General features: G+C 25.5%; 1 protein-coding gene across 1 annotated transcript; it reads right to left on the bottom strand.

The window, feature by feature from the left end:
• Positions 1–737: 737 nt before the first annotated feature.
• On the bottom strand, positions 738–22,026 carry LOC145836161 (dual specificity protein phosphatase 22-like). The gene is made up of 8 exons (XM_082943974.1): positions 21,904–22,026; positions 15,322–15,355; positions 14,970–15,052; positions 14,179–14,228; positions 9,498–9,542; positions 9,011–9,040; positions 8,729–8,900; positions 738–1,371 (listed from the first exon to the last, which is right to left on the bottom strand). The coding sequence occupies exons 1-8, from the start codon at positions 21,922–21,924 to the stop codon at positions 1,021–1,023; spliced, it is 786 nt and encodes a 261-aa protein (XP_082800100.1). The 5' UTR covers positions 21,925–22,026; the 3' UTR covers positions 738–1,020.
• Between the last annotated feature and the right edge of the window lie 1,875 nt (positions 22,027–23,901).

Here is a 23,901-nt window from a genome sequence, read left to right as displayed (position 1 = left end):
CGAACTAAAGTACTTTTTATAATAGTTTAAAAACTGATACTTTCAGGTTTGTCTCATTTTAGTTAAAGTATTTATACTTAAAAACTACAAAAATACTAATAATTTAAATATATAGATAGTTTATTTTTACGAATAAATCTTAATATTAAACAACATAGGTATACCCTGCAAATAAAAAAGGTAGAGTTTTTCAAACAATATCACAATGTGCTTTTTTTCTGAAAGTTAGTATTGAACACAATGCTCTAAATTTTAAATAATTTACGTATTAACGATAACTGCAACAACGTAAATTTTAATTTAAATCGACTTTAGTATAAGGCTGATGATGGATTTAAAAAAAAATTTTTTTTTAATAAAAAAATTAATGTTTAAGGAAAGTTTTTAAAGTATTTTACATGATATATATATAGAAGAATATAATAGTTTGGGTAACAGTCAGAATTGTAATACATAATCTAATAACAACACTGCTTACTTTGAAAAAATATGAGTGAAATAAATATATAATAAAAAATAAAAATATGTATTTCAAAATAAAAAATAAAAATATTGACTAAGAAAAATGTTAATTTTTTTTTGTTAATTTTTCTAAAAAATGGATATGTAATAAATAAAGAAGATAATATAAATCAATACTATGCAAAAACTTTGACATTTACTCTTTATAAAAAAAACTGTTTTCAAAAGTGTTATTTAGTTTAAAGATAAAAAGTACTTTTGCAACCTTCTACCTTTTATCTTATTAAAGTGTAATATTTCAATACTTTTGTTTTTATAACATACAATTATATAGGTAATGGTAAAGTCATTAAAACTGATATAAGGTAAATAAATATATATATATCAATCATTTTCAAAAAAAGGGTAAACAAGTATTTTACGGCTAAACGCTTGTCTATTTTACGTTTAAACTTTTAATTTGTTTTGAACAGAGCTTAGTACAAAATAATATTGAGAATTGAAAACTATTAGATAGAAAACTCAAAAGAAAGTTTTGTAAACTAATAAACACCAACTTTACTGGTCCATCGTGCAGTCTTCGTTTACATACTTTTCGACGCTTTTCCAGCTAACTTCCGCTTCCTTGTTCAGGGGGACGTTCCTCCTGGTCACCGACCCCGAAATTTGCTGGCCATCATCGATACTAAGCTGGTCCATTTTCTCAAAATAGTCCATAGAAGAAACGGCCATCCCGGCGATTCTGCTTCGCCTCGGCCGCAAGTAGTCCTCGTCGTCGTTAGATGACGTCATAGTCATTTCCGAGTTCTGCGGTGATGTCATAATGAATTGTTTGTTGAGCGATTCAATTATGCTGGTGTCGCCAAACGCGTCCAGTATGCCAAAATGGTTTCTCAAGTTTTGACGTTCCTGTTTATTATAGTTTTAGAATTTTAGATAAAATTTTTTGCACAACAATTCTAATTAATTTTTATGTGAAACATGTATTTTATAAAACTTTTGCTTTGTTGTATCTTCTTTAAAATATTTAATCTCAACTGCAGGGTTGGCAAATGTTTTTGGAAAATTTTCTCCAGGTTTTCAAAACTTTTTCCAGGTTTTTAAAACTACATGTTTTAGCGTCTATTTTTAGTTTAAAATTAAGTTTAAGGTAAAAAAACTGTGTTAAGTAGTAAAACAACATTAAAAAGATACTGTAAAGTAAAGCTACTTTAATTGTGTTTTTTGATAAAAAAAAAGTTTTTGATGATGACAAAAATTGTTATCCATACGATGGAACATTTTTATCAAATGGAAATTTTCGATGATAAATTTTTAAAACTTTATTTCAATACAATGTTTCACTCGTTTAAAAAAAAACGAGATCTTCAGTTGTTTAAAATCTGTAAAAATTTATGTGATAACAAGTAGGAAGACATTAGGCTAAACTTGAAATAAAAGAAGTTAAAAAGAAAAAAGTATAACAAAAAACTGAGTAAAATCTTATTAAAACCTATAGTTTAAAGTTACTAGCATATGATGATTTTAATGTTGCTAGGCTAAATTTAGGAAAATGCACATTACATAATAATTATACAATCTTAAACAAAAAAAAAAACAATAAAAATTAATTATATTAACATTTAGTGGCCTTGTGAAATTTGTAGATAACTAACAAAGAAAAACATCTCTTTAACTAAACCTTTAAGTTAAATTTACTCGTCTAAAAAAGTTTGGCTATTGTATTATGACGTAACTATATATTAGTTTAAATACTTGTACAAATTAAAATAGATATTTGTTTATCAAAAAGCTCTTAAGTTTTGAAATAAAGCTTCTTAAAGTGTATACAAGAGCATATTAACTCGTTCCTTTTATTTAAAGATGTTTCCCCGTCAGCGTTCGCTATTTCCATTTTTTCATAGGAGTAGGTCCTGCAGATTCTCTGCGGTTTCCTTATGTGTCCGATGTGGTGTAAAATTTCCCATTTGGTGTTGTAGTTAGTGTTGTTGCGTTTTAGCTTCCAAATATTTTTGGATAGTTCGGTTCCGTTCTCCTTGTAAATTTTTATATCTCTTATGTGGCTATACCACCTTTTCTTGAAAGTTCCTCCTGTGCTTCCTACGTATTGCTTTAATTCTTTTTTCGTCGTGACCGTAGCTTTATAGATAACATTCTTAGTTAGGCATTTGTTTTTTAGCGGGCATAAGTTTTTTTTCTACAATTACATAGTGACTCTTCTTTGTCGGTATTTTCAGTTTTTTCTACATTAATTAAAGTTTTTTTGTTGTGTCCTTGGATTAGCATTTTTATGTTACTCATGCAGCTATACGCTAACTTACAGTTGCTTTTATTTATTAACTTGTTTAGACTGTTGTTTTGATTAAAATGCTTGTTGATTAATTCAAAAAACATTTTTCCTATGTTTGTTTTTACTGATTCGCAAAATGGTGGGTTAAAATAAATTATTTTTCTTGTTCTGTTTCTTTTCTTTTTCTGTTTGTTAAAATCTTCCTTATAAGTCAGTTTATGTTTAAAATTTGATTTGTCTAAAGCGTTTTGGTATGTGTATGCATTTTGATCAAAAATATTTTTGTTTTTAGATAGTTTAATCAATCTATTTTCTATCATTGCCGGTAAGTTCTTTTTAATGATTTTAGGATGGTTAGAGTTTCTATTAATGTATCTTATTTCTGTGTTTTCTTTTTTGTACGGTTTAAATAAGTTATTTGAAAGGTCTAATGTTATATCCAAAAAGTTGCATATAGTTGCACCGGTGTCTATCGTTATTTTAAAACTAATATCTCTGAATATTTTTATTGTTTTTTTCTTTTTATTTTCTAAATCTTGGTTGTTTTTTCGTTGGATAATTGCAAGGCCGTCGTCTCTATACAAACCAATCTCTTTAGTGTCATAAAGAGATTCAAGCTTGCTCAATGCATATAGCCCGATTAAATCGCATAACTCGGCGCCGAAGAAGGAGCCCATGGGAACGTCGAATAGGTTGTTGTTATCTTTTTTGATCCAGGTTTTTTTTGTTAAAAGTCAAAATTGTTTTGCAGGTGTGCTTAATTAATTTAATGTCCCTGTCTTCTATTATGGTGTATTTTTTTGCAAAGTTTATAGCGGTAGTCAAATGATTTTCAGTGATACTGGGGTAGAAATTCACAATATCGAAGTTTATAAAGCATTTTTTTGATTTATTTTGTACATTATTGAACCATTCGATTACTTCAAATGAGTTTTTCCACTGGACCAATCTTGACGCGTATCTTATTTTCGTCACAGCTCTTTCTAAGATGTTTTTGCTTATCCTCCCAAGCTCGTTTTTGTCTGGGTTTAATAGTCTGCACTCAACATTGAGGGGGAATTGTTTCTTGTGATCCTTTACTGTTATAAAGGCGTCCGAGGTTGAGAACTTAGGTATTTTTTTGTTTTTGTATTTTCTGTCGGTGATTAATTCTTGTGACTCGGTATTTATTTGTTCGATTAGGTTTTCGTTTGAAGTTTTGTAAGTTTTAGTTATGTTGTTAGTTAAGAGTTTCTTGTAGTTGCTTGGGTTTGTTTGGTATAGGTTTCTTGTTTTATCTGCGAAAAGGATGATTTTATTTTTAGTTAGTATCTGTTTTAAATCTTTTTGCAGAGCTTCTTGAAATTTGGACTTATATGCGGTAAACTTGATATTTTTTATAATATTAAAAAGGTCGCTTTCGAACGCTTTAAGTTCATCACAGGCTGGTGCTTTATAAACTTCGATATTGTAATTTCTTCCCCAGTATCACTGAAAATCATTTAACTAACGCTATAAACTTTGCAAAAAAATACACCATAATAGAAGACAGGGACATTAAATTAATTAAGCACACCTGCAAAACAATTTTGACTTTTAACAAAAAAACTTGGATCAAAAAAGATAACAACAACCTATTCCTCGTTCCCATGGGCTCCTTCTTCGGCGCCGAGTTATGCGATTTAATCGGGCTATATGCATTGAGCAAGCTTGAATCTCTTTATGATACTAAAGAGATCGGTTTGTATAGAGACGACGGCCTTGCAATTATCCAACGAAAAAACAACCAAGATTTAGAAAATAAAAAGAAAAAAACAATAAAAATATTCAGATATATTGGTTTTAAAATAACGATAGACACCGGTGCAACTATATGCAACTTTTTGGATATAACATTAGACCTTTCAAATAACTTATTTAAACCGTACAAAAAAGAAAACACAGAAATAAGATACATTGTCGCTGTAAATTAATTATCGGTCAGTACATTGTAAGCCCAATAACAATTATGTTTTTTGTGTTTTGTTTTTCCTTAAAGTTTAATTTTTTCCCTTAAAATTTAATTTTTCATTTTTACATTTGAACTAAATCTGCTTCCTAATTCTATATAACTTTGATTCAATCATTACAAACATTCAATATATAATTTACATGTTACATTGAGTTTCTGTGACTTTTATTGCCTTCAGCGTCGTTAAGTTTTATTAAATTTTATTGATTTACTAACTATGGTTAATGTTTTATTTTTGTTCAAAATAGATTACATAAAAACAAAATTAATGTTCTTTTCAATACAAATTAAATAGTTTAAATAACCTAATTTACATTGTGACGTAATTATTAGTTGTAACGAATTTATTTTTTTCGTTAGTTACCAACAGTAAATTTTGAATTAGTTATCTTTCCTAACAACGTGAGTTGTTTGTTTATATTAAGTTTTGTTGTGTAATTTAGCTTACTTTACTTATTTTAGACTTAATAATCACAAATATCATATAGTTTTATAACAGTCGGATTTAATATTAAGTATTTCACCTATTAATAACTATTATCTGTAAAAAAATCTTATTTTAATGAAAACATGTATACACCTACTTTATTCTATGCTTCTATTCTCTCATTAAAGTAATTATTTTTTTACAGAACCCAGTTGAAGTGTGTTGATTCGTTGACACACAGAAACATATGTTGGTAGAATAAAGGAAGATTACTGTATAATTTGTTTTTATTTATATTCCAGTGAAGTTACTTCACTAGGATCTTTTGTTAGCAAACAATTAAACCTAAATTTTGAACAGAAATAAGATACATTAATAGAAACTCTAACCATCCTAAAATCATTAAAAAGAACTTACCGGCAATGATAGAAAATAGATTGATTAAACTATCTAAAAACAAAAATATTTTTGATCAAAATGCATACACATACCAAAACGATTTAGACAAATCAAATTTTAAACATAAACTGACTTATAAGGAAGATTTTAACAAACAGAAAAAGAAAAGAAACAGAACAAGAAAAATAATTTATTTTAACCCACCATTTTGCGAATCAGTAAAAACAAACATAGGAAAAATGTTTTTTGAATTAATCAAAACAACAGTCTAAACAAGTTAATAAATAAAAGCAACTGTAAATTAGCGTATAGTTGCATGAGTAACATAAAAATGCTAATCCAAGGACACAACAAAAAAAACTTTAACTAATGTAGAAAAAACTGAAAATACCGACAAAGAAGAGTCACTATGTAATTGTAGAAACAAAAACTTATGCCCGCTAAAAAACAAATGCCTAACTAAGAATGTTATCTATAAAGCTACGGTCACGACGAAAAAAGAATTAAAGCAATACGTAGGAAGCACAGGAGGAACTTTCAAGAAAAGGTGGTATAGCCACATAAGAGATATAAAAATTTACAAGGAGAACGGAACCGAACTATCCAAAAATATTTGGAAGCTAAAACGCAACAACACTAACTACAACACCAAATGGGAAATTTTAGACCACATCGGACACATAAGGAAACCGCAGAGAATCTGCAGGACCTGCTCCTATGAAAAAATGGAAATAGCGAACGCTGACGGGGAAACATCTTTAAATAAAAGGAACGAGTTAATATGCTCTTGTATACACTTTAAGAAGCTTTATTTCAAAACTTAAGAGCGTTTTGATAAACAAATATCTATTTTAATTTGTACAAGTATTTAAAACCAATATATAATTACGTCATAATACAATAGCCAAACTTTTTTAGACGAGTAAATTTAACTTAAAGGTTTAGTTAAAGAGATGTTTTTCTTTGTTTGTTATCTACAAATTTCACAAGGCCACTAGATGTTAATATAATTATTTTTTATTTTTTTTGTTTAAGTTTTAAGATTGAATAATTATTATGTACCGTGCATTTTCCTAAATTTAGCCTAGCAACATTAAAACCATCATATGCTAGTAACTTTAAACTATAGGTTTTAATAAGATTTTACTCAGTTTTTTGTTATACTTTTTTCTTTTTAACTTCTTTTATTTCAAGTTTAGCCTAATGTCTTCTTACTTGTTATCACATTATTTTTTACAGATTTTAAACAACTGAAGATCTCGTTTTTTTAAACGAGTGAAACATTGTATTGTAATAAAATTTTGAAAATTTATCATTGAACCATTCTCCTTTTTAAGTCGAGAACTTTGATTGCAACCTTTAAAGCAAAAAGTACGCAAATGGAAATTTTACTTATAAACATGTAAAAGTTGTTTAAAATTTCAGTTTTTCTTTTAATTTCTCAAATTCCAGGTTTTTCTATAATTCCAGAATTTTTGGCAACCCTGCAACTATAAAAAATAGTTGAATCTTAAAGTTATTCTTAAAAACTTCAATATAAATTCTATTATATAATTGAAACAATAATCAACAAAAACATCGGCAAAGTCAGCAGAGTAGAAGTTTGGACTTTTGTTTGCCGTTACAAAAGCTCAAACTTAACAAAGATTTGATCAGGCCAATTTGGTCATTGAACCACAAACTTTTGAAGGTAGGCTAAGACCCGTTTCGTCCTTATTAGGACTCATCAGTCTGTCACAACCGAAAAACTTGCAGTGTACAATCTACAAGCGGTTTATGATGTTTTTACATGAAGCAATCATTTGCTGGCAATGATTTGTGACGTCAGCATTGTCTTTTTCCGTGCAAAGTTTAAGACATTGTTCACTAGGTGAGACAGCTGGTACGCTCGAATTAAGTACGATCAACAAAAACATTTGCAAAAGTCTGCAGAGCAGAAGCCTGGAATTTTGTTTGCCGCGAGACAAGCTCAAGTTTAACAAAGGGTTGATCATGCCAATTCGATCATCCAACCACAAGCCTTCGGTAGACTGATTTTTTGTTGGTCATACTTAATACGAGCATACCAGCTGTCTTGCCTAGTGTACAATATCTTAAAGACTTAAACGTTGCACGGCAAAATACAATTATGACGTCATTAATCATTGCCAGATAATTCTTGCTTCATGTGAAAGAATTATAAACCGCTTGTAGATTGTTCACTGCAAGTTTTTCGGTTGCAATTGACTGATGAGTTCTAATAAGGACAAAACCAGTCTCAGTCTACCGAAGGCTTGTGGTCTGATGAATAACAATAATCGAAAAATAACAGTAAAACATATGATCTTATAATTCTTACTTAGCTTAAAATTCAATTACTTTAAAATTGTAATTATTCAGTTACTTTAAAAGAATTTATAACTTGTAAATAACAATTATTGTCTAATCTTTATACAACAAATTATAACATAAAAAACGTTCTAGTTTATTAATAAAAAAAATTAACGTATAAAATCATAACTGAGCGATTGAAATTGTTTTAAAAAGCTGAATTTGTTTATAAATGTTAATCTTAGCTTGGTATACTTTTCCAATACGTCGTAAAAGATTTAAATTGAAAATATAGCTCAACCTATAATTTTAGATGAAATTTTCTTCAAAATTTAAAAGTTTGTTTACAACTGATTTAAGTTATTAAATCTATAACTTATTGATCAAAGATACAAATTTATTTTACTAATTTTATTTTATTGTTTTAAAGGTTTAGAAATTTTTATATAAATCTTTTTAAATGTGACATACCTACTTAAAGTTAGAAATATATGGATTTTTGTAGAGTTTTAAGTTGCCAAGTATATTGGAAAAACATTTATAATCCTTTTTATATTCTTGTACAGAAATTTTTTGATAAATTTTACTTTAACATTAAAACTTAAACTATTTCTTAAACCTATTTAGAGCAACTTATATACTGCATTTACTCTTTTTTTTAAACTACCAGTTTATTTTTTATAAATCTGCTAGGATACTTGTATCATAACATTAGTACTTTTTTAAAAGTTTAATTGTATAATTTATATACAGTTTATTTAAAACAAATGATACTATGTTATACAAATATTAAAAAGGTCTAGTTTACTAAAATCTTTATAACAGTCTAAAATATTTTATTTTAACATACTTGTTGAACTCCGACATCTTCAAATTTTTTAAGTTGCAATCTGAACCCAGCATTGGGGGAGGCGCATGACCTCTGCTGCTGGACCGCATTCAAAACATCAAACATCGGTTTGTTGGTGATCGTCATCAGGTAGGCGGTTACTATGGTGACACTTCTCGAAATTCCCGCTAAACTGTAATTATTCACTGTAGGTTCTTGAAATAGGAATTAAAAAACAATTTTCAGGTATACTAACCTAGAATACAAATGAAGTATGTCTACGTAATAACTCAAATCACTTACCAATGGACAAGCACAGTTTTTCCACTTAATCTGTTACAATAAACTTATTGGATTAATAGTTAATAAAACTCAAACAAATCAATTAATTAATCTCAAATAAAGAATGAAAATTAGTTTCAAACTATTTTTAGTATGTAAATGTTCAAAATAACTTTAAATATTAAATAATTATTAATATATATGACTACTTATTTTGAAAACACTCATTATAATTTATTTTCAAATATTGTAAAGAACATTATTATAAAAAAATTATAACCTTAAAAAATGTGAGCTAAATATAATTTCGACAAATTTTTATTAGTTTTAAATTTAAATGACAAAAACAACTTGTCAAATCAAATTATATACAATACGTGTAAGTTATATACCAGATTATGGCAAGTAAAATTAAATTCAAAAGTTGATCTGCTGTAGAAACAAAGTTCTATCTAACTAAACTTTATATCAGAATAGAATAATATAAATTTAAATCATGATCACACACCTTGTTTGATGAATAAACTCAATGCATTGTCTAAAGTGATGGTTTCTGAAAATATATTTTGTTCAAACTTTGTTAAATAACTAAGAAAAACTAATATAGAGCAATTTGCTTTCGTCTGATAAACTATTTTTGCAGTGAATATTCGTAACGTAAATACATTACAGAGTATTCAAATACCATAAGTTGTTCTTCTTTTAAATCAATTTAGAAATAAAATTTTATATTTAACTATAAAAATTACGATGACTAATCATTTCTAGCTCAATGAAACTTAATAAAATAAAATAAAAAGTACTTTTTATGACTAATACATATTTAGTATATGATGAAAACAGTATTTGCTCTGAAAATATTTCTAAAACTTTAATGAGTTATTTAAACAAACTATTAGATTTAAAAAAAGCTTTAAAATACTTAGATTTATATTTTAAACTGCTGTGTTACTTAAGTCACAGTCTGAAATAAACCATAGGTACAAAGAAAATGATTAAAGCAACTTTTAAATAGTTTATTGTAGAATTTAGAAGCACAACGACTACATTACATTACTATTAAGGCCATAGGGGGGGGGGGGGGGGGGGGGGGTCCAACATTTTTTTTTACAAAAATTAACTTTGGCTTTTATATGAAAGCTCTAAGTACAAACTACAAGCCAGTTTTTATAGAATTCAAAAATATCATTAAACTTTTGAGATATTTAATTTTTTGTAAAAATTTTCCTTTATAAGCGTATGGACCCCAAATTTTTTGGGGTCAATTTTCTCAGAAATTTTAAAATTCACTAAAAATCTATCTCCTCCTTCATTTTTCAATCAATCTTCCTCAAATTTTCAGGAAACGTTCCTTATAATAAAAAGAAAAAACGTTACTTTAGAATCTTAGTAATTGAAAAAATTAAAAATTTTATCACAAAAATTAAAAAAAAAGTGTTTTTTTTTCAAAAAAAAAAAAATTTACAAAAAAATTTAAAATTCCGAAGTAACGTTTTTTTTGTTATTGTATAAAGATTAGACTGTGAAAGTTTGAAGAAGATTGATTGAAAAATGTAGGAGGAGATAAATTTTAAATGAAATAGTCTTTTTTCGCTGTTTTAGTTTTCCCTTCCTATAGGGAACCTATTATGCGGCCCGACTTTGATTGGTCATATCTCAAAAAATAATTCGAATTTTTTTAAACGATGAAAAGCATCTTGAAGATTGGAAAAAACTCTATAAAATAAGATCAACTTGTAAAAAACATGGTTACCCCCCTATGGCCTTAAATTGACCTAAAACTTAATAACTTTAAAGCTATCTTACGCTTCTTTTTATAGTCATTTTTCATATTTAAACTTATAATATAAAAAAAGTAGTATGAAATAATATCACGTATATTAAGAGAAATTATTATATTAGTAAAGTGTTAACTAGTAAACTATAAATACACATTTTATATATTTTTTTACCTCAAAAACTAATGCACAAACTTTTTATTGGAAAATTAAATAATAAAATGAATGTGTAAAAAAACATATACATTTTTTTTTGTTTAATAGTCTTTCACCAAAACTTTAAAAGAAAACATAAAATTAAAAACGAAGTAGGATGGTAAAATGCTAACGCATCTATCAACTTCAATATCAGTAATTGTCTTTTATTCAACTGAAAATATTTCAGAATAATTTTGATTTCATTAATTTTTTAGTAACAACGTGTTAATAAAGAACATAGTGGTTATCTTAAAAAAAAGATAATAACTGATGTTTAAAATAGTTAAACAATTTTTTATCTCAAAACTTCCTACACAAATTTTTTTAACGGAAAAAACTAAACATAAACAGCTAATTGTTTAGTTATTTAACTTTAAATTTATTTACATATATACTCTTAAAAAATAAATTGGTTAAATAACTAAACAATTCGCTGTTTATAGTTAAATTAAATAGTTTCAATGTTAAATTGGAAATTCATCTAATGTTAAAACAAGTAGCATACAATGAACCCCTTATAGAAATAATAAAATTCAAATTTTTGAGATATAGTAATTTTTGTAAAATACTCTAAACAAACGTACGAACTGCTAAATACTTTTATATTTTTTCTTGGAAATCTAAAATTTCACTAAAATTCAACCTCCTTTTTTGTTTTTTGAGCTAGAGACATAAAGTTTAAGATTAATTTCTTACATAGTATCAACATTTTTACACGTTGTGTTGAATTTTAAAAACATATCCAAGGTTCGTGCCTGAATTTTTTTTTCATTTAGCCTGACTAAGACCAATTTAGCCTGACATTTTTTCAAAGTAAGGAAAATCCCCTTTGGAAGTCATTTTAGGTATTGGGGGGTCTTGATTAGTACTATTGTAGTCTCCGAATTCAACCAGCTTTATCTCAAAAATATTTTGAGCTTCAAAAGTATGCAGAAAGCAACTCATAGCTTAGTTACGACTCAATAAAATAAGACTAAATTGTGAAAAAGGTGATTGACCCCCAACCCTATTCACTTAACATAACAAATTCAGTGATAAGTTTTAAAATAAGTGTTATATCTAATCTATTACTGGTGTAAAAATTTAATATATATTACTAAACAAAATTGTTCAATTTAATTAAGATCTAAGTAAAAACATTATAACCAGAAGATTTATAACAAAACGACGTGCACTGTCGTGTGTTATTAACATTTAAAATGAAACGCTTACACAAGTATTAAATAATTAAAATATGTTTATTTTAGTATTTTGAATAATACTTAAAATTGATACATAATTATAAATCCTAAACTCTAAATAAATCCAGTGATTGTTGATGTCGTATCAGATTTAAAAAGCTTAAACTATAAATTAAAAAAACGTTTAAAATTTTGAAGAAAAATGAATTGTACCTAAAATTTGTACTCCCACAAAATTTAGTACTTATATATTAAAGCTAAGTTTTAGTGTTGTGAATATCTCCAATAACTTTAAACAAACAGTAAAATATATGAATAAACTGCTAAGAGTTTTAATCTAAAAAGTATGGGTATAAAGCCTTTAAATTAGAAACTAAAACAGTTCAACCAACAAAGCTCTGAAAAACATAGCTGATGCAAACAAATTCAAACAAACAGATAAGTTGTTGAACTATACTGTAATATTTAAACTGTATTTTTTTATGAATTTTTATAATTATGACATATATAATCTACTCAAAACAAAATAATGAAGGTTCTTTAAAAAAATTAAGGTTTTAAGCATTTATATTTACAAATACTGACTGATTTTGTCTTTAATAACTATATCTTTATTTAGAAATAATTTTTTTTTTCAATTTCAATTTGATCATAAAAAGATTTCTCAATTTTTTTTAATCGAAGATTTTCAAGCATTTGAACTGAGAAAAACTGAGATTCTCAAATTTTTAAATAAAAAAACTGATTTAGCCTGACGATTTTCAACTTTTTTCAAAAAAACTGATTTAGCCTGACGCGCACGAACCCTGCATATCAAAGCTCACAAGTTAATCACTCAAAAAAGCAGATATTCTCGAAACTATAAAATCCCTACATGTAACTTTGAAATATCTTGTAAAAAAAAATTACAAAAAAAAAGGTTTATTAAAAATTTAAAAAAAATATTTTAAACAAAAAACCTCTTTTTTCACAATAACTATATTAATTCTATATAACTCACTTTATACAATTCCTGACATTTAAAAAATATTTCAACTTTATATTTTATTACCAAATATTACTAAAAAAAGACAATAAATTAACCATATATAATGGTGGAAATTACGTTAATCTTTGAACAAGTATATACTTTAAAACTCATTTAGCATAAAATTTGTTGTAATAAAAAATAATTGCAGCATTACTAAGTCTTTGACACTTATCATGGTTGCCAAAGATTACTAAGAAATTTCTTCCAGGTTTTTGAAAATACAAGTTTATCAATCACTTTTTAGTACAAAACTGAATTCAAGGTAAAAAAAAACTGTACTAAATGGTATTGAAAAGATACTAAAATTTTATTTTAAATATATTTTTAAATAAATAAAAACCTGAAATTTTTAAAATTTTATAGATTTTTCGTATCTAGTCAAAATTTCATAGTCTTACATGTATATATTTTTAATTTATGGTTTTTCCAAGTTTGCAGGTTTTTCGGCCACCCTACTAACATTATAGTTGTTATTTGTATATAAAAAAAAACTTTGAAAATAATTGTAACTTTATTGTTTAATCGTCTTTCAAAGCATATTAGATTATATTTAAAACTTTTAAAGAGCTAAAGCGATGTGAATTTTATAAGAAACTATTTACACATAAGTTTATAATATTTCAATACTCTTCAATTTAAGAAAACATATTTTAAGAACATATAATTAGGTGGTGAATAGTAGTTTAGTCATCAAAACTATAAATAATCTTATCTTACCTTAAAAAAATTATTGAACTAGTTGAGAGTTGATTGAAAGAAATGTTATTCTATTCTAAACTCTACAACTACTAAAAACTACTACTCATGAAAGTGATAAACTTATACAGAAAACTAATAAACAGTTTAGTTGTAAAAATTTGTTTTTACACTTCAATACATTACATAAAAAAAACTTAAAAATAGAAAATAAAAAACAACAATAATTAAATAAAATTTATTTTTACTTTAAATTAATAATGTCGTAATGCTAAAGTATATACATAAAGTAAAAAATAAACTTACATATCTTCAGAACTGTTATCATGACTGAATATTCTGAGATAGGTGTAATTCTGAAATTTAAGTAATATAGTTAAATAAAACCCTTTAAAACTTAAATAATAAAATTCTAAAACATCATTAACCATATTTACATTACAAACTGTATATGTCACTAAACCTTATGAACAATAACAAAAAATGTGTTATTACTGAATATGTGCAAAAATTTTTAGCTGTATAAAAACGTTAAAAATAAAAAAATCTTTATTTGTACCTGTACTGTAAATTTTAATTTTCTAATGTATTAAAAGGTAAAGAGTGAAAATTGCACAAGGTCATTAATTGCACAAGGGGACAAAATTACATGAAGACAATTTTGGACCAAGGGTAAATTTTGCCTGAGTTACAATTTTGCACGGAGGGTCATTTTAGCACGAGTGTAAAAAATAAAGAACAGAAAAAAAAATAATAAAAAACAAAAAGAAAAAAAGTTACTGACCAAGGGTAAGGGGTAACAGTGATAGTAAAAATAAAAACAAAGCTACCAACCAAGGATAAGGATTAGGGGTAACAGTGATAGTAAAAAAAAAGTATTAAAAAAAAAATTAATTAGTAAAAAAAAAGATAAGTTGCCGACCGAGGGTAGGGGTAACAGTGATAGTAAAAGAAAACATAAAAAAAAAATCAATTCGTGCAAAATTGTCTTTGTGCAAAAGTATCTTTGTGAAATTTTGTGCCCTCTAGCAGTGCTGTCCCCTTGTGCAATTTTGTACGCTTGTGCAAATTTGACAGCTACCCGTATTAAAACTTACAGGTAAATTTATTTGTTCTTTATCATGTATAGACAATATATGAGTGATTCCATTTTCTTCTAGTACTTCTTGTTTTCTTGCATCTAGTTCAAAAAAAAATATTTAAGTATATTTTAACTTAAAAACATAGAAACTTTCAGCTAGCAGTTTTTAAAATTGGTCTTAAAGCTATCAATCCTTTGTAATTCAATTAGTAGTAAACTGTACAAAACTAAGTTATTACACTATTATTGTAAAACTGAACATCAATATACTTACTACTTTCATATAGCAATAACTTTACTTTGTTTTAGTAGCTGATTGAAAAAAGTTTCTATGTTTAAAATGCACAAATATAAAAAAATAAACAAACCATGTATATTTCCAATGTACAATCCTGGAACAATCTATAAAAATAAGAATAGTCTTACCACCAAGTTTTAGATATTTTGAAATAAATATTTGTAAAGTTTATACTAAACACTAAATAAATATTCATTTAACTATTTTTATTAAAGATAACTTAAACAGAATTTTAAATAAAAACTATACATTACGGTGCTTATAAATACTCTGACCTTTGAGTTTTCAGCTAGAAGTTTTTTAAATTGCCAAATACCACTAAAACACACTGTGCAAAATTTTAGATGGTAAAAGAAACTTTCACCTTGGTGGAACTGATTTTCTGAAAACCACCCAATGCAAACCCTATGGGACACAAACAATTTAACCTTATATTTTCTAACTGAAAATTTTTTACATGTTGCCAACTATCACAAAAACAAACTGTGCACGATTTAAGATGGTTTAAAGAAAGTTTTATATAGGCAATTCTTGATGTTAAAAAAAAAACGCTGAGTTCAAGAAAACTTACAAAAAGTGATAAAATTACATAAAATAACATAACAAAATACTTATCCTAAATGTGGTAAACTGTTTGTAAATTAAAGTATTATAGTTCTAATTTGCTAGGTTATAATTTATATGTTATAAGGTTTTGATTCTTTTAGGACATAGGGGTTTCCAAAGTTTTATTTTTACAAAATTTAATATTAGCTTTTATTAGAAAGTTTGTAGTGTATGATATAAGATAATTTTATAGAAAAAAAAATCTTTGGAGATATAACCAGTTTTGTAAAAAAAAAATTGGATACAACCATATGTAAGCATAAATTTTCAATGTTAATCTTGAATTTTGAAAAATTAACTAAAAATCTATTTTATCCTTAATTTTTATGTACTTTAAATTTTTAGGAAATGTTCTTTTCTATAACATAAATAACTTGTAGAAAGCAAAGTTTTGTAAAAAAAAAAACAAGCTCAAAATTAAAAAAAAAGAAAACAAACAAGAAGCTTTTACAACTACACTTTTCAAAATTAATCCAAGATTATTCTGAAGAAGTTTTAAAACAACTGCTCAAAAACTGAAGAAGGAGAAAGATTTTAGTGAAATAGTCTATTTTTGCTTTTTTTGTTCGCACCTCCAAATAGAACTTGTAGAAAGCAAAGTTTTGAAAAAAAAAAACAAGCTCAAAATTAAAAAAAAAGAAAACAAACAAAAAGCTTTTACAACTACACTTTTCAAAATTAATCCAAGATTATTCTGAAGAAGTTTTAAAACAACTGCTCAAAAACTGAAGAAGGAGAAAGATTTTAGTGAAATAGTCTATTTTTGCTTTTTTTGTTCGCACCTCCAAATAAGAATTTATTGAACACTATAACTTTAATCACTTATATCTCAAAAATTACTTTTGATGTTAAGAAGCGGTAAAAAGTAAATGGTAGCTTAATTAATTATGTAAAAATACTGAAAAAAATACTGTTTCACCCCTAATAACTGTATATACTAATGACATACTGGAAAAGTTGTGAGGAGGGGTATAAATCACTTTTTTTACAACTTGATCTTTCTTAAACTGTAGGGTTTTAACTAAGCTATAATTTTCTTTTTATAGTTTTTTAATACTCAACATAACTTTAAAGATAGAGCTGGTTAAAGTCAGTGAGTATAACAGGTTCCTTATGGGAGGAGAAAACAAGAACCAAGTACAATAGAAATTACAAAAAATCTATCTTTTTGTATGTTCTTAAAAAATTTACTCCAAACTTCAGAAAATATTCCTTTTAACATTAAACAGTTTGTAGGAATTGGAAATTTGAAAAAATAATATAAACGAGATAAAAAATCAACTTTTTTACTTATTTAAAAAAAAAATTATATTCTGTATAGAAATCAAAGAAATTTTTCCGCACAAGTTGTTTCTAGTTTATTAAAATTTAATTAGTAATGTTTGAAAACAATTCCTCAAAAACTGTCAAAAGATGACACCCTGATATATACTACCCTAAATAAAAACACCTATCACAGAGATAATATATACTTAAACTCACAGTTGGAAAATGCATCAAAATGGTTAATTGACTACAGGCTTAAACTTAATGTAAATAAAACAACGTACATGCTCTTTCACTCTGGTAAAACAGAAGTATGGAAAAACACAAATTTACATATAAAAATAGGTAATTCATCCATATTAACCGTAGAAAATTATAAGTATCTCAGTTTTACACTTGATAGTAACCTCAATTGGTCTGACCATATTGAAGCAGTAAAAAACAAGTTATTGAAGACAATAGGTATTTTATACAAAATAAGGTACTTTTTAAATCATAATTCCTTGTACTATATCTTTAATTCACTTCTGATGAGTCATGTAAGATATGGTTTGCTATGTTGGGGTAGGGCGAGTAAAACTAAAATTACTGAGATTGATAAACTTATCAATAGAGCATTAAGGTGCATTTATTTTAAAGGTTGGAATGAAAGTGTTAAAAATATGTTTAAGTATGAGTTATGAGTATTTATACACAAATTTAAAAGAGATACTTTGCCAGTTAACTTTAAACCTTACTTTACAAACGTTAATAAAATGCATAATCATCTAACAAGATTTCCAGAAAAACAAACTATTTTTTCCCAGAGTAAATAGTCTTTACGGTTCTAAAACCTTATCCTATCTTGGATGTAATGTATGAGAGGAAGTTCCAAGAAACCTAAAAGATCAGAGCTACCTCGGAGCAATTCAATTCGGACAAAAAATTGTTTTACTTAAAAATCAACCAGATAGAAGTCAAACTTAATTTTTTCTATACTTTTAAACAACTAGGATAAACTTTTGGTATTGGTATATTTGTAATCTATTTTTGGGCTTATTGATGGTGATTTGATTGGGTGTGGGCAGAGATGGCTTGGTTTTGGTTTTTTAAATTTGGGATTTAGTGTTATTGTTTTGTCTCCATTGACAATGTGGCTAAAGATAGGTTTGTTTGTTTTTTTACTTAATTAATTCTTATATCAATTCATGACTTAGATGAATAATTTTTTTTTTTGGAGAAGTACAATATTATATTTAACTATCTTTAAAACTTTAAATTTATTTACTTGTTAGTTTATTAATATTATTATTATAAAAAAAAACAGCTGATGAGTCCACTATACAAGTAATAAAAGTTTTTAAGTATGTACAGTAATATTTAATAGCTTTTTTTTTTGATTTTTTTTCCCTTGATCTCTTAAAAAATTTACTCGATAACTTAAGTTTTACTTTTTAACTTGTTTCTATGTAAAGTTTGTAAGATATTTATTAAGTTTTCTTCAAAATCTATTTGTACATTAAAAAGTATGATCTCTTTTTACATAGATATTTACATTGCTTTAAGTTTTTACAACAATTATAGATATGTGAACTAGCAATCATAGTTGAGTTATAACATATATTAGTAGTACTAAATACTCAATTACAAAAAAAAACATTTAAGCACATACAAAGAAAATTTACAGATTTATTTAAGTATAGTATGATTTACAGTTTTTGTTTTATACTCTTGTTTGTTGTTATTCATATATTTAAAGATGATATATATGTTTTTATTTTTCACAGCATTTTTACCATTTCTCCCTTTTTATGTTATTATTGAACTTTATATTGCATTTTTCGTGGTTGTTCTTGTAATAAGAGCAACAAGAAAAATGTGAACGTACTTGATCATAAAAATTTAAATCTAAGGGAGGAGATGGTGTGGTGCCCATAGTTGACTATGGTTTCCATAGTCAATATTGGCAGAAATGGATATAAAAAAGAGTGCACACCAACTTTTTCTTAAAAAAATAATTTTGTTAAGAGTTTATTTTAATTATAATACTTTAAAAAAAGAATAAAATTACTATTAATTAATATCTTGTACAGAAATGTAAGACAAAATTCATTCAAAAACATCTTTATTAAAGCAACAAACAAGTAAAATCGATTTCGGCTAACGCTTTTCAATTACTTTTGTTAGCAACTAATTTTAAGATTAAATTTTGAGTATATAAATAGTTAGAGGTTACATCAGAAAAATCAGAAAATCAATTAACACTAATTAGCATAATTGAGCAAAAATTAATTAGACATTCACAATTCATAAATGCATATATAAAACAGTTGATCAGTAATTTAACTAAGATAAGCAACATTAAAAATAAAATAAAATAAGCGACAAAATTCAAATAAAATCTATAACAACTTATAAAGATTAGATTTATAAACGTATTGTTGCTTACACAAATTAGGTTTACATGTTTTTATAAATAGAGATTCTAAAACACTTAGGTGATAATCGTTACGAGCTTTACTTAAAATTTTAATAATAATTTTGATTTTTCATTGATCTTAAGTTTCTTTTTTATTGTTTAATTAAGCTGCTCAAAAAATGTTATAAATATATAAAACATATGGTGTAAGGCTTGATGACCAAAAGGTCTTTCTCCACACCAATCCATTGATCATAGTTGTGAGCGTTCATATTTTTCTTTTTTCTTTCTCAACACTAAAAACAATAAAGTGCGGGAAAATCATAAAGATCAAATCCCTAAACAAGTATCTGCCAACTGCAACAAAAATACATCAACAATCCAATCGTCTGATCTTTGCCACAAAAATGAACTCACAATCAGCTATTGCAAATTTAATTAAACTAATACCAAACTGAAACTATTAAGTTCTATAATTATAAATAAAATAGCAAAGTACTGAAAGTTAAAAAAACAACACTATTTATATTAAAAAAATTAAAGTAAATATAATACCATATATTATAAAAATAGCTAATAGCTTAAAAGTAAACTCAAAAGAGTAAAAATTTAATTTTAATCAATGTTTTAATTTTACCTCGAACTAGTAATAAAGAAAAAAACCAACTGTCTCAAATATAACACAGTAACAAAAAAAAAGAAATAAGTTTAATTTATTTCCATAACTTATAACAATCAGTTTTTCATTAGCCAGAAATCATAAAAAAAAATAATCTGGTGTACATACAACAAGCATCAAATTTCAGTGCATATAAAACTAACATTAAAAATCATTTTAGAGCTACTCCTTGTAAAGATTTAATAAAAGAAAAACTATAGCTTTATTTAAGATTATCGTTTTTTAAGCTTTTCAAAGTTTCTGGGACACTAGACTAAAACTATGGAGCCAAACACCTAAAGCAATTTAGGTCAAGTCTTGTTCTAGGTCTTGAAGTTACTAAATTTAATTTCTTAAAAAACCTTGTGAGTTGTGTGAATGAACATAAATAGTAAGTGTATATTTATTGTGCTCTACCTCAAAACCTATTAAAGTATTGCATATCAATTTTAAATTTGTAATTTATATACATCATTTAATTTTAGTAGACAAGTTATTTTTAAACAGAGAGTTTGCAATGCAGGCACAAGACAAAAATATATCTTTTTTTTTGCATACAAATAATTGGTTTTAAGTTAATCAAAATAACAACACAAAAGTAAAGTTAAGTAGCCTGATGGTGTAGGGGTCCTAATATCAGGTTTGAAAGCTCTTCTATAAATCATGGTTGCCATTGATCAAGCTGAGAAAAATTTCCTGACTTTTCTAAATCAGTTTTACTAATACAAATTGTTAACTTAGTTTAATAAAATACTACCCAAACTATTTAATATAAAATCCTTAAATTAAAAATCAATTAAAAAAGAATATACTTAAGTAACTGTAAAAAAAGATATAAAAAGTAAACTATATATGTGTTGTATAAAATATTTCCTCTTATCATTTAGTATAAAATTTGTAACTAATAAATATACTCTTATTTACTTTAAAAACTTAAGTTACTCCACAAAAAATACAAATAATAAGTAATCTTGGCATATACCACTCTTATAACTTAATTTATAAATTTAAACAACTTTGAAAAATTATAAAGAGGTATAAAGTATACACATTAACTTGTTACATAAAATACTAAACTAACTGCTTAGTTATAAAGAACTCAATTATTAAAAAAAAAACACTTTGATTTTAAAATTATGCTAGATAAACTTTTGTGTATATATCAAAGTTTCACTATGAAAGTGTCCTTGCTACAGATCATCAATACTAAAAAGCTTACAAAACCTGCTTGTTCAATATGTTAATAAAATTTTTTTTGCAGTTTTATAAAGAATATTTTACTAATTTATACCAGGTGAAGGCATTGGAAATAAAATTAAATATTTTTGTAAATTTCTAGGAAAATTTTGGAAATTTTTTCTGACTTTAAAAAATTTTCAATTAATTTTTACCATTTGAAGGTTTTGGAAAACAAGGAATTTTGTAAAATTAAACTGACAAAATCTGACTTTTTTTTAAATTTTATCAAACTTCCTGACTTTTTTTCAATACCCCCCATTTTTTCCTGACTTTTGTCATTTTTTTAATTTTTTCTGACTTTTCCTGATTTCCTGAATTTTCCTGACCGAGTGGCAACCCTGATTAATTAAACTTCTCAACATCAAAACCCAGTGATCAACACTTTAACATAAAAATGTTTGTTTTTATAAATATTGCTTTTTGGGCAATAACTAGTTTATTAAACCAAAACAAAAAATAAATATTTTATAAAAAAAAGTAATCACCTTATTCATTCCATTTCCCATTGTTAAAACAGTTTTTCTAAAAAACTATATCTTCAAAAAGTTTTAGTTAACTTTTTGTTTCTTTTTAGTTTACTTATTTAGAAATGAAGTTATTAGTTGAAAGTTTTGAAACAATTGAGTTTACTATGAGTCCACCATAGAAAGCATTATTTTAAAAATACCCTAAGTAAGAAGCTTAACAAAATGCTCACCAAAAAGTTTTAAAAAGATCATTTTTCCAAGCCGAAACTAAAGAAATTGCTAAAATTAGACAATTAAAGTTTTTATTATACTAAAACAAAAGAGATCTCTTTTATTGTGTTTTTTTTTTCAAACTGGGTATTAATACTAATCTTCATCCAGTTTTACTAATTAAAGTTATTATTTTAAACAAATATATATATTTTAGTATGTCGTTTATAATTAGTTTAAAAAACTGTGGTTATTTTTATTTTAAAAAAATTTTAATTTGAATATATTTTAGTGTTTATACTTTTATATTTGTGGTAAATAGGTTTTAGCAAGTTTTTTAATTACATAGCAACTATTAACAATTTTTTGTTTATGATAAGTTGTTTTGTACAGCTTTATTAAACAGTTTAAAATTTAAGTATAACACAGTTCATGTAAAAGAAAACGATATAAAACTTTTTTCAATAATTTTTAACCTCTTTTAAGTTACTTGCCTTCCTAAATTAAAATAAGAATATTACAAAAAAGAAAATAAAATGATTCAAAAAAAATAAATTATAGTTACTTGTACAAACACAACTATATTAGATTATAAAAATTTAGTTCTTGTTTTTTTGAGTAAATAAATTTTATTCATTATAATAGTACAATAGGTTTAAAAAAGCGATTAGCTTCTTATTTTCTAAAAACAGTAGATTTTATTGAAATCAAACTCATTTTATTAGAACAGTTTAAAACTGTTTAAAAAAATATTTGTTTTAAAATCTATTGTTAAAATTGTTAAAACAATTTAAGATGAAAAGTATTTTAATCAGTAACCGTAAATACATTGTGTTAATTTTTTGATAAAGACATAAATTTAAACAAGACATCAAATAATAGTGTAAACTTTTTTAAAGAATGTAATTTACCTATGCCAGCATCTATTATGTATATTAAACAAAAAGTTTTGTACAATAGATAACTTAGCTTAATATAAAAAAAGAAAAAGAAAAAAGTCGATTACACCTTTTCTAAATCATGGATGTGAAAAACTTCTTATTTTTTAAGCTTTTTTAACAAAAAATACTTATTTTGGCAATCAAAATGTTTTTTGTACAGAAATTAAAGCTTATGAACATAATTATTTTTTAAGCATTATATGTTTATAAAAATATTTAAATAGAAATCACTTTTTAGTTAAATAATCAAACAGTGTTAAGTTAGTTTCAGTAGGTAGCTTTATAGATTTCATTTGCGAAAAGGAGCTTCAGAGATGTCTGTCTGAGATCCCTAGACATTATAGAAGAGTTTTTGTCAAAAAAAACATAGACTGACATTTGGTCTTCAAATCGCTTAATTTATCAATTAGATAATAAACAGTTTAGTTAAAAATAAAATAGCATACTTACTTAGAAATAAAATTCTAAAGCAAGTTTTTGTAGTTAAAGGTTAAAAAAATTATTAACGAAAAAAATGTGTAGTATATTAACGTGAAAGAACATTTATTTTCTCAATAATGAGAGAGTCATAATAATGTTGAACATTAATTTTTCATTTTTAGAACAATTAAATTATAGTATTGCATATGAGAATAATAGTTTATTAGTAAACCATTAACTTATAATTTTTTTGGTATATTTTGCAGTATACTGCTTGTTTAAATGTTTGAGTTAGAATTTGTTTTTGGATGTTTGATTTAAAACAAACAAAAATAATAAAAACTTATAAATTATTAAATAATTTTTTTTTACACTTCTTGTTCCTTTTTATTCGTTAAAATACCATTAGTTAATGAGTAACGATTTTATAATAGCAAAGATTTGA

This window comes from Thalia democratica, chromosome 5 (assembly GCF_965202585.1).
Source record: "Thalia democratica chromosome 5, ktThaDemo2.hap1.1, whole genome shotgun sequence".
NCBI lineage: Eukaryota > Metazoa > Chordata > Thaliacea > Salpida > Salpidae > Thalia > Thalia democratica.
The sequence above is the reverse complement of the archived record's forward strand: the minus strand, read 5'-3'. Positions and strand labels throughout refer to the sequence as shown.